General features: G+C 44.9%; 1 protein-coding gene across 1 annotated transcript; it reads right to left on the bottom strand.

Moving 5' to 3' along the window:
- Nucleotides 1-3498: 3498 nt before the first annotated feature.
- On the bottom strand, nucleotides 3499-10216 carry EBPL (EBP like). The gene is made up of 4 exons (XM_075334564.1): nucleotides 9951-10216; nucleotides 7427-7496; nucleotides 6038-6176; nucleotides 3499-3869 (listed from the first exon to the last, which is right to left on the bottom strand). The coding sequence occupies exons 1-4, from the start codon at nucleotides 10137-10139 to the stop codon at nucleotides 3629-3631; spliced, it is 639 nt and encodes a 212-aa protein (XP_075190679.1). The 5' UTR covers nucleotides 10140-10216; the 3' UTR covers nucleotides 3499-3628.
- Between the last annotated feature and the right edge of the window lie 846 nt (nucleotides 10217-11062).

Genomic DNA, 11062 nt, shown 5'->3' on the forward strand with positions numbered 1-11062 from the left:
CAATTTCTCCTGAGTTTGGCGATACCTTATATGTGGTGGAAATCAACTGTTTGGGTGCATGGCAGGGCTCGGAAGGGAAGGAGTGCCATTTGACTGCACAATTGGCTGGAATCATTAGCGGACGCTATGTTGCATTTGGAAAGCCCCTGAGGTGCCTACACAGTGGCTGTCCCCCACAAGTGACTCCATTCTGGAAACAAGACACCTCAAGGCTTTTATCTAGGTGTATAGTGAGCAGTTTGAATCCACGAATACTTCACAGAATTTGATAAGCTTAGGTTGCCATATTGAAAATTTTCATTTTTTTCACAAAAATGTTGCTTCAGCATCAAATTTCTCACTTTTTCAAGAGACAACAACAAACCGTGGACCCAACAGGTTGTTATCCAATGTCTTATGAGCACAGGGATACCCCACATGTGGCCAAAAACCTCTGTTTGGATAAATGGGAGGGCTTGGAATGGAAGGAGTACCATTTGAATTCTGGAAAAGTTGAGATAAATTGCGGGCACCATGTCACATTTGCAGGGCAACTTGGGTACCTATACATTAGAAACCCCCCACAAGTGACTCCATTTTGGAAACTGGATTTTATTCAGGAGTATAGTAAGCATTTTGAATCCACAGGTACTTCACAAAAATGTTGCTGTAGCAACAAATGTCTCACTTTTAGGCTATGTGGCCATGATCCAGCGACACGGCGTCTAGTATACAGTGTCAGCCTTCCTGCAGAGATGTGAGTGTTGTCCACGGGAGAACGCAGCTGCCCATGCCCACGATTTGGGTTCAGGCCGCTGTGGAGCTCTATGCTACCTGCAGAGAACACTCATCTCCGCAGCATAAATTGACATGCTGAGGCTCGGGAAGCTGCACCACAGGTCAGTGTATGCTGTGGAGAAAAGAAGCACAGTGGGCATGGGATTTCTAAAAATCCTTCCACTGTGCTTCTACTGCACAATGCAGCGTTATGGACGCAGGGAAAACACTCTGCCCCCAAAACGCTGCAAATCCCGATTGTGGGCGCACAGCCTAAAATGCTACAATGGATGAATGGATAGATGTCAAACAAATATAACGTCCCACCCCCTGCATATTCTAAGCTGGCGCCCTTTAGTGCCTTTCATGTGGCACTAAAGGGTGCCTAGCCTTGTATTTAGCCCCCCAAAAAATTAATTATTAAAATAAACGACGTGGGGTCCCCCCTATTTTTGATAGCCAGCTAGGGTAAAGCAGACAGCTGTAGCCTGCAAACCACAGCTGACAGCTTCACCTTGGCTGGTGATCAATTTGGAGGGCTCCCCAGGCGGTTTTTAAAAAAAAAAAAACAAAAAACGTGGGGTCCCCCCCAAATTAGATCACCAGCCAAGGTGAAGCGGACAGCTGGGGTCTGGTATTCTCAGGGTGGGAAGAGCCATGGTTATTGGACTCTTCCCAGCCTAAAAATAGCAGGCCACAGCCGCCCCAGAAGTGGCGCATCCATTAGATGCGCCAATCCTGGCGCTTCGCTCCAGCTCATCCCGCGCCCTGGTGCGGTGGCAAACGGGGTAATATACGGGGTTGATACCAGCTGTAATGTCACCTGGCATCAAGCCCTGGGGTTAGTGATGTCACGGCATCTAAATAGATACCCGACATTACTAACCCAGTCAAGTAATAGAAAAAAATAAAGACAAAAAAAAAATTTATTTGAAAAAAAAAAAACTCCCCGAACATTCCTCTTTTACCAATTTATTGAAAATAAATAAATTTCGGTCGCTGTAATCCATTTTGGAGGTCCCACGCCGACTCTGGATCTTCTAGAATATGGGGGGCACGTTCAGGGAACATATCCCCCATTTTCTGGAAGAGCAAGGTCTCCATGAGCAGTGTGGGTGCAGTAATCTGAGAATACTGCACTCACACTGCCCCGGTCCAACCTAGGGCAGAGTGACCTGCAGTAACCTCATTCTAGAATATGAGGGGCACGCTCACAGAACGTACCCCCCATTTTCTAGAACAGCAGTCTCTCCATGTGAGGAGTGTGGCTGCAGATTACCGCACTCACCCTCCCCCAGTCCACAGTGGAGCAGCCTGTGCAGTAGCGACGTCAGCGTCCCTGCTTGCAGGGATCCAGCTGACAGCCGCTGTCTGCGCATGCGCCGCCAGCTTTCAAGAAGGAGGCGGAGTGATCACGGGGCCGGAGCACCAGCAGCCAGGTAACGTAAAACCGGGGGCTGGGGGGGGTGACGGCGGCACCTGGGGACAACTTTCTGCCGCATGTGACGTGTCACATGCGGCAGAAAGAGCAGGATGAATGCGGCCGCCATCTTCCACGCTCCGGAGGGGGGCGGCGGCTCTGGAGAACCGGAGGGGGCTCCGGGGACCAGAGATCTCCGGTGTACCGGAGGAGGGGTCAGGGGGAGGACATTTCCCTCCGATCTGAAATGTTTGATCATTTCAGATCGGAGGGAAATGAATGCAGAGCCGGCGGCGGCGGGAGTTTTCAGCGCGCGTCGGCGCCATCTTGGATTTTCCGGAGGGGGGGTAGGGGTGGTGGGGGGACTCTCCGGTACCAGGGGCTTTGGGGGCACTAAGGGCTCATATTTATTTCTCATCTGACATGTTTGATCACGTCAGATGAGAAATAAATCAATTTTACTGGCCATTTATTTTTTTTTAATGTTGTCGCCGGTATACGGTGTATACCGGCGATCGCATTAACGGGGTCCAGAAAAAACACCCCGATTCATAATCTGGGGGGTCTCAGCTACCCCTGGTAGCTGAAACCCCCGAGATTTTCGGTCGCTGGGGGGCGCTACAGGGTTTTTTCGGGCCGCCGCTTTAAAGCGGCTGAACAGAATAAGTACCCTGTTTTGCTGCCGCTTTAAGTCGTACGGCCGTCGTTATGAGGTTAAGGCGAGGGAAGCGACCTAGGATGTATATATACGAGAGGTTAAAGAGCCCAATTGATTATTGCATTTGCGCTTTTGTCTAGTTTTCAATGGTTTGATATTGTATCTTATTTCTCTTTTAACTTGTGCTTTTTTTAGTCCATTGTGGATGAGATCACCTGTTTTCGTTCACTAATGTAGCTGTTTTTTGTTCTCCAGATTAAGTTGATTCATGAATTGCAACTTTTTAAAAAGTCACTATGTTTTTGCACAAATATACTCCAACAAACACCCCCCCCAAAGTAATGTTATGGATTCCTAAAATGTTTCCAATATATTTGCTATATTTTAACAGAACATTTTGCTCTAAAAAAAAAAAAAAAGGCAAAAATAAAGCATATTTTTTTTTTTACTTTGTACAAATCTCATGAAACACATTCCCCATTATAAAGAATTTAGCACAAAAAGAACATCAATAAGAACCACAAGATATAGAAAGGTAAAAAAAAAACAAACAAAAAAAAACCAAAAAACCAAAATGATAAATCCTTATCTCTGGTCTCTCAGCTGCTAAAGCCAATTTCCAACCAAATGTAGAAACATAAAAAAAGGAATAAAAGTAGAGAAATGTGTGAAAACCAAGTGTATTAAATGAACATCTTTAGAAAAATATAAAATTACATCAATTAACAAAAAGGAGGTAATGTGTCACATGGAATCGAAACAATGCCAGAATTAAAGTCATTTTTGCAATATTCTTATCTTGTCTTTTTTCCAACTGGTTTTCTGCTCATATGAACTTTTTTAAGCTGCCCCCAGGATTGCCATAGTAAGAGGCCGGGAACTACAACCCATGTGCCATTGAAGAACACTAAATAAACCCACAGATACAGAAAGTTGGAGGTGTTAAGGTTCTTGCTTCCAGTTAACCAGTCTGGACAAAACGTCATCCATCCTCCATATAACTCACACACACAAAGTGTGATTTGTATAAAATGCCTGGAAAACAAAAAGATTAATAGTAAGAAGAATCTATGTCCCTTCAATGAAAGAAACATTCGGCGTACGGCTACTTTTAATAGAGTGACATTAGTAGACTTGGCTACATTACTACGATATGTCATCAGGTCTGATCACAAGGATCTTTCCTGTCCACATGGAAATCCCATCATAGTCTGAAACCTTCATGGGAGATTCTGGAGAACGCATAGGGGACACTGCTGACACTTTATTCTAGATATCTAGCCTCGGGTTAGGCCATCAATGTCTCCATCTTGGCGAGTTTCACTTTTCCAATATATACAGGCGCAGCTCAATAAATTAGAATTTCATGAAAAATGTTAATTTATTTCAGTAATTCAATACAAAAAGGGAAACATATTATATAGCGTTATACCAAACTGAGTGTTCTATTTCACGTGTTTATTTCTGTTAATGCTGATGGATTATGGCTTACAGCCAATGAAAACCCAAAAGTCATTATCTCATAAAATTAGAATATTATATAAGACCAACTGAAAAAAATTATTCTAAACTCAGAAATGTTGGCGCCTGCTGAAAAGCCTGTGCAGTAAATGCCTCAATACTTGGTCGCTGCTCCTTTTGCATGAATTACTGCATCATTGCGGCGTGGCATGAAGGCGATCAGCCTGTGGCACTGCTGAGGTATTATGGAAGCCCAGGTTGCTTTGATAGCAGCCTTCAGCTCATCTTCCTCTTGACAATATCCCATAGATTCTCTATGGGGTTTAGGTCAGGAGAGTTTGCTGGCCAATCAAGCACAGTGATACTGTGGTTATTACACCAGGTATTTGTACTTTTGGCAGTGTGGACATGTGCCAAGTCCTGCTGGAAAACGAAATTTCCATCTCCAAAAAGCTTGTCGGCAGAGGGAAGCATGAAGTGCTCTAAAATCTCCTGGTAGATGGCTGCATTGACTTTGGTCTTGATAAAACACAGTGGACCTACACCAGCAGATGACATGGCTCCCCAAACCATCACTGATTGTGGAAAGTTCACACTAGACTTCAAGCAGCTTGGATTGTGGCCTCTCCACTCCTCCTCCAGACTCTGGGACCAGGATTTCCAAATACAATGCAAAATTTACTTTCATCTGAAAACAACCCCTTGGACCACTAGTGGAGCAACAGTCCAGTTCTTTTTCTCCTTGGCCCAGGTAAGACGCTTCTGGCGTTGTCTATTGGTCATGAGTGGCTTGACACAAGGAATGTGACACTTGTAGCCCATGTCCTGGATACGTCTGTGTGCGGTGGCTCTTGAAGCACTGACTCCAGCAGCAGTCCACTCCTTGTGAATCTCCCCAAAATTTATGAATGGCCTTTTCTTAACAATCCGGTCAAAGCTGCGGTTATCCCAGTTCCTTGTGCACCTTTTTCTACCACACTTTTTAATTCCACTCAACTTTCCATTAATATAATTGGATAGAACACTCTGAACAGCCAGCTTCTTTAGCAATGACCTTTTGCGGCTTACCCTCCTTGTGGAGTGTGTCAATGACTGCCTTCTGAACATCTGTCATGTCAGCAGTGTACCTCATGATTGTGTAGCCTACTGAACCAGACTAAGGGACCATTTTTAACGCTTAGGAAGCCTTTGCGGGTGCTTTGTAGTAAATATTCTAATTTTCGGAGATAATGACTTTTGGGTTTTCATTGACTGTAAGCCATAATCACCAACATTAACAGAAATAAACATGTGAAATAGATCCCTCTGTGTGTAATGACGCTATATAATATATACGTTTCCCTTTTTGTATTGAATTACTGAAATAAATTAACTTTTTGATTATATTCTAATTTTTTGAGATGCACCTATACATACTGTATGTTCTCTGCTGTCACACAGTGCAGGCACCACATATGATCAGCAAGCACTGGTTTGTTTTTCACCAGATAGAAATAATAAACTATACATTTTTGCAGTGGCTGTGCAGCCTGGTTTTGCAAGTTCAGTCCCACTTGATACAAACTACCTGTCACCTTGGAGAGGTAACTACTGAATAACCTGATCCTTGAAGCATAGTGCTGAGGTAGGAACTCATCTGCAGACCGCTGGTCCGGCGTGCAGCTGTACTACCCAATTTCTACCACTAGATGGGGCAAAAGTACTATTCACACAATAAATATACAACTCGAGATCGCTCTCACCTGTAATACTTATCCTTTATAATGGCATATGTCAACACTACAGCCAACAGCCCGTCCACTACAACGGTGAGGATCTCCAGTGATACAATTGTGGGGTCAGAATGAAGCCAACGCTCATCTGCTTTTCCATATTCTTTCCCTGTCAAGCATAAAAACATCACAACATAATTTGTTTTGCAAAAATGGGGGGCAGAAAAAAGAAAAATATTATACACATATATACAGTATATACACACAGCTCTGGCAAAAATTAAGAGACCAATTGTCAGTTTTTTCTGATTTTTCTCTTTATAGATATATTTTTGAGTAAAATGTAAAATTTTCTTCTATTCTATTTATAACTACTGACAGCGTCTCCGAATTTCCAAGCAATAAGTTTTGTATTTATTTTCTGAAAATAAGAAATGGTCACAATAACAAAACAATGCATTGCTTTCAGACCTCAAATAATGCAAAGAAAAGAAGTTCATAATCATTTAGAAAAAACAATACTAATGTAACTCTTACATTTGCAAAAATGTAAGCAGTTCTTCTTTGTTTAATGGCTTGAAACTATCCAACTTCTTCTTGATTACATTCCAGAATCAAGTATGAATAGTATGAATCAAGCCGCATACAAGGTTATCCTGGAAAAAAATAGTTGCTTCCTTCTGCTCAGGTGATGTTCCCCAACTCTGAGGACTTCATTTTCCAGCAGGACAATTCACCATGCAACACAGCTAGGTGAATAAATGTGTGGATGAAGGACCACCACATCAAAACCCTGTCATAACCAGCCCAATCTCCAGACCTGAACCCCATTGAAAACCTCTGGAATGTAATAAAGAGGAAGATGGATAGTCACAAGCTATCAAACAAAGAAGAACTGCTTATATTTTTGCACCAGGAGTGGCATAAGGTCACCCACAAGCATAAGACTGGTGGAAAGCATGCCAAGATGCATGAAAGCTGTGATGAAAAATCATGGTTATTCCACAGAATATTGATTTCTGAACTCTTCCTGAGTTAAAACATTATTAGTATTGTTGTTTCTAAATGATTATGAACTTGTTTTCTTTGCATTATTTGAGGTCTGAAAGCAATGCATTTTTTGTTATTTTGACCATTTCTCATTTAAAAAAAAAAAAAAATTACAAAATTTATTGCTTGGAAATTCGGAGACGTTGTCAGTAGTTTATAGAATAAAAGAACAATTTACATTTCACTCAAAAATATACCTATAACAAGAAAAATCAGAAAAACTGACAATTTGGAAGTGGTCTCTTAATTTTTGCCAGAGCTATATCTATTTTTCAGTGTGTGAATAAATTGAATTTAGTTTATGAAATAATTTTAGTCCTGATCCCCGATCTTCCAGTTGTGATGTTTGTGCTCTGCACTTCTACTTACACAGAGAAGCCATCGCCCCATCAGACGTGCCGACTGTCCCCATTAGAGAGAGGTAAACAAAGGGGCCCTCCTGGAAGCACAGACAGATATACGCTGATCAGGTCAATATACTCCTGACAACATTAAGAGTCAGCTCAACATGTTAAACAGATGAATATCCACAGGTAGCACACAGATCTACACTAAAACTAATAGTTACCAGTGTTCTGTATAATGCGCTGACATCTAAGGCCAGTGTCACACGGTTCACATTTACAGCCCGAATAACCCTGACCCAAACTCAGCAACTCATAGGTATATATTGAATCAGGAGACATGTACTTCCCTCTGCTGAAATATATACCGCACGTACCCTCCCCCCCGCTACCATACACGCGGCACGTACTCTCCCCCCCCCTGCTACAATACACGCGGCACGTACCCTCCCCCCGCTACAATACACGCGGCACGTACCCTCCCCCCTGCTACAATGTATACATCACGTACTCCCCCAACCCCCCCGCTACAACACATGCGGCACATACTCTCACCCTGCTACAAAGTATACAGTGTACTCTCCCCCCGCTGCAATGTATACGGCACGTACCTGCTCCTCTGCTGCAATGGATACGGTATGTACCTGCTCCTCTGCTACTATCTATATGGTACGTACTCGCTCCCCTGCTAATATATATACGGCACGCACTCTCTCCCCTGCTACTATGTATACGGCATGTACTTTCTCCCCTGCTACAATATATACAGTATGTACTCTCTCCCCACTTCAATAAATATATATATATATATATATATATATATATATATATATATATAGCACTTTCTCCCTCTTCTAGGGAGACTTGTGCAATATTTGTCCAAAATATTGGACTTGTGCAATATTTATAGTATGTAGTTTCCCTTTTTTACAATATATACGGTATGTACTCTCTCCCTCTTCTACTATACTGTATTACTGTATATCAGACCTGGGCAAGGGGCGGCCCGCGGGCCACATCCGGCCCGCCTACTCTCTGTGACCGGCCCGCCTGGTTCGGGGCGTCCTTGCTGGCCGGTCACTGATGAGGGCAATCTGACCTGTTGTCCAGAGCTCCAGGCTCCGGGAGGCCCGTGGTCAGATTGCCCTCATCTCACGCTGCGTGCCGGGTAGGAAACAGAGGACAGATCCTGCAGCTCCGCACAGTCAGTTCAGGCAGTGGAACGCAGGAACCTCTCCTCTGTTTCCTGCGGCAGCTTTCTCTGTGACACACACGCGCCCTGATATCGTCAGTACGGCGCGCGTGTGTCATTTGAAAAGTTCCCGCTCGGCAGCAGAAGACGCTGCAGCGGCGGGGGCCGTATGGAGAGAAGCAGCGGCTCCTAGGAATACAGCGTCGGCGCAGCCTGTGCATGTCAAAGTGAAGCAGCTCAGTGGGGGGCTCGTACGGAGGTGCCTGAGGAGGGGACAATAAGAAGAGAGGTGAGTGGTTACTAGTAACCTGCGGGGACAATGGCGGCGGGGGGGGGGGTGGGGGGGGGGGGGGTGGGATAACTTGACAAATATTTGGGGTGTAGTGGTTTAGTATATGGGAATGTAGTTTTACAGGTGGGTGTAGTGGTGTACTATGTAGTGGTGTAGTATATAGGAGTGTAGTATAATACAGGTGTGTATAGGGGTGTAGTATAATACAGGTGTATATAGGGGTGTAGTATAATACAGGTGTATATAGGGGTGTAGTATAATACAGGTGTAGTATAATACAGGTATATATAGGGGTGTAGTGGTGAAGTATAATACAAGTGTAGTATATAGGGGTGCAGTGATGTAGGTTATCACAGGTGTAGTATATAGTGATGTAGTGGTGCAGTTTATTACAGGTGTAGTATATAGTGATGTAGTATATTACAGGTGTATATAGGGGTGTAGTGATGTAGTATATAGTGGTATAGTATATAGAGGTGTAGTTTATTACAGGTGTAGTGTATAGGGATATATATTACAGGTGTAGTATGTGGTGGATGTAGTGATGTAGTATATGGGGATTGTGTGTGTGTGTATGTGTATATTTATTATACACACACACACACACACACACAGTATATATGCATGTGTGTATATATATATATATATATATTTTGTAGAACCGAGTTAATTATATCAGTCCGGCCCTCTAAAACCATCCCAACTTCTCATGCGGCCCCATGGGAAAATTAATTGCCCACCCCTGCTGTACATGGTATGTACTGTACCTGTACGCTCTCCTTTTTCTACAATATGTACGTTACGTAGTCTCCCTCTTTTACAATATATATGGTACATACCCTCACTCTTCTACAATAAAAATGGTGTGTATACTGTCCCTTTTCTACTAATATATGATAAATTGTATGCATGTATATATATATATTATACACATACACACGGTATGTACGCTCCCCTTGCTGCAGCATATATACAGGATATCCTCTCCCCAGTTGCAGTCGCCTCCTGCTGGTGGGGGAGGAGCGGGTCTACTCTCTGCCTTCCTTGTACACATATACTACTCACCAGTGTGAAGTGCACAATGGCATCATAGAAGAGCCAGACCAGCACCCATCTGTCCGCCCCGGAGCACCTCTTCCCCAGGCGCTGAGCCAGCACATACCCCAGTGCCAGCTGGGCGGCGCAGGCTGCCAGGGAGTACACAGTGACGGCGCTCACCAGCGGCGCCCCGGCTCCCTGCTCCGCAGCTGCCATGGCTGCTGATGTCGGGGATTCCCTGCTCTACTGCAGGTGAACACAGAGGGGCGGGGGCTCCGGACACAGTCACCCACCTCCCCCGGGGCTGACTGGCTGCGTGCACTATGGCGCCATGTACCGGCCTCCCCCAGCCTGACACCGGCCACTCCCAGCCACTGATAGTGGTGGAGGGGGCAAAGAGCGAAGCTGAGAGGACGCTGCACACACGGGGAGGGGACATGAGCTGCGGGGGCCCCCATAACACTCGCAGCAATAATGCCCCGAAATACTCTGTCCCAGCCATAGTGCCCCCATAATAACACAGTGCCAACTGGTGTGTCCATCACACTTCCAGCCATAGTGCCCTTAAAATACTCTGCCCCAGCCTTCATACCCCCATAACCACCCTCTATACAAAGCTAATGGCTGTGTCCACAAAAAACTACTCTGCTTCAGATTTTCCTGAGATCTTCTCCCCCTGTGATGTGCGGGGGATGGTCTATGTGACACCCTGTGATGTGCGGGGGATGGTCTATGTGACACCCTGTGATGTGCGGGGGATGGTCTATGTGACACCCTGTGATGTGCGGGGGATGGTCTATGTGACACCCTGTGATGTGCGGGGGATGGTCTATGTGACACCCTGTGATGTGCGGGGGATGGTCTATGTGACACCCTGTGATGTGCGGGGGATGGTCTATGTGACACCCTGTGATGTGCGGGGGATGGTCTATGTGACACCCTGTGATGTGCGGGGGATGGTCTATGTGACACCCTGTGATGTGCGGGGGATGGTCTATGTGACACCCTGTGATGTGCGGGGGATGGTCTATGTGACACCCTGTGATGTGCGGTGGATGGTCTATGTGACACCCTGTGATGTGCGGTGGATGGTCTATGTGACACCCTGTGATGTGCGGGGGATGGTCTATGTGACACCC

This window comes from Anomaloglossus baeobatrachus, chromosome 2, assembly GCF_048569485.1.
Source record: "Anomaloglossus baeobatrachus isolate aAnoBae1 chromosome 2, aAnoBae1.hap1, whole genome shotgun sequence".
Lineage (NCBI taxonomy): Eukaryota > Metazoa > Chordata > Amphibia > Anura > Aromobatidae > Anomaloglossus > Anomaloglossus baeobatrachus.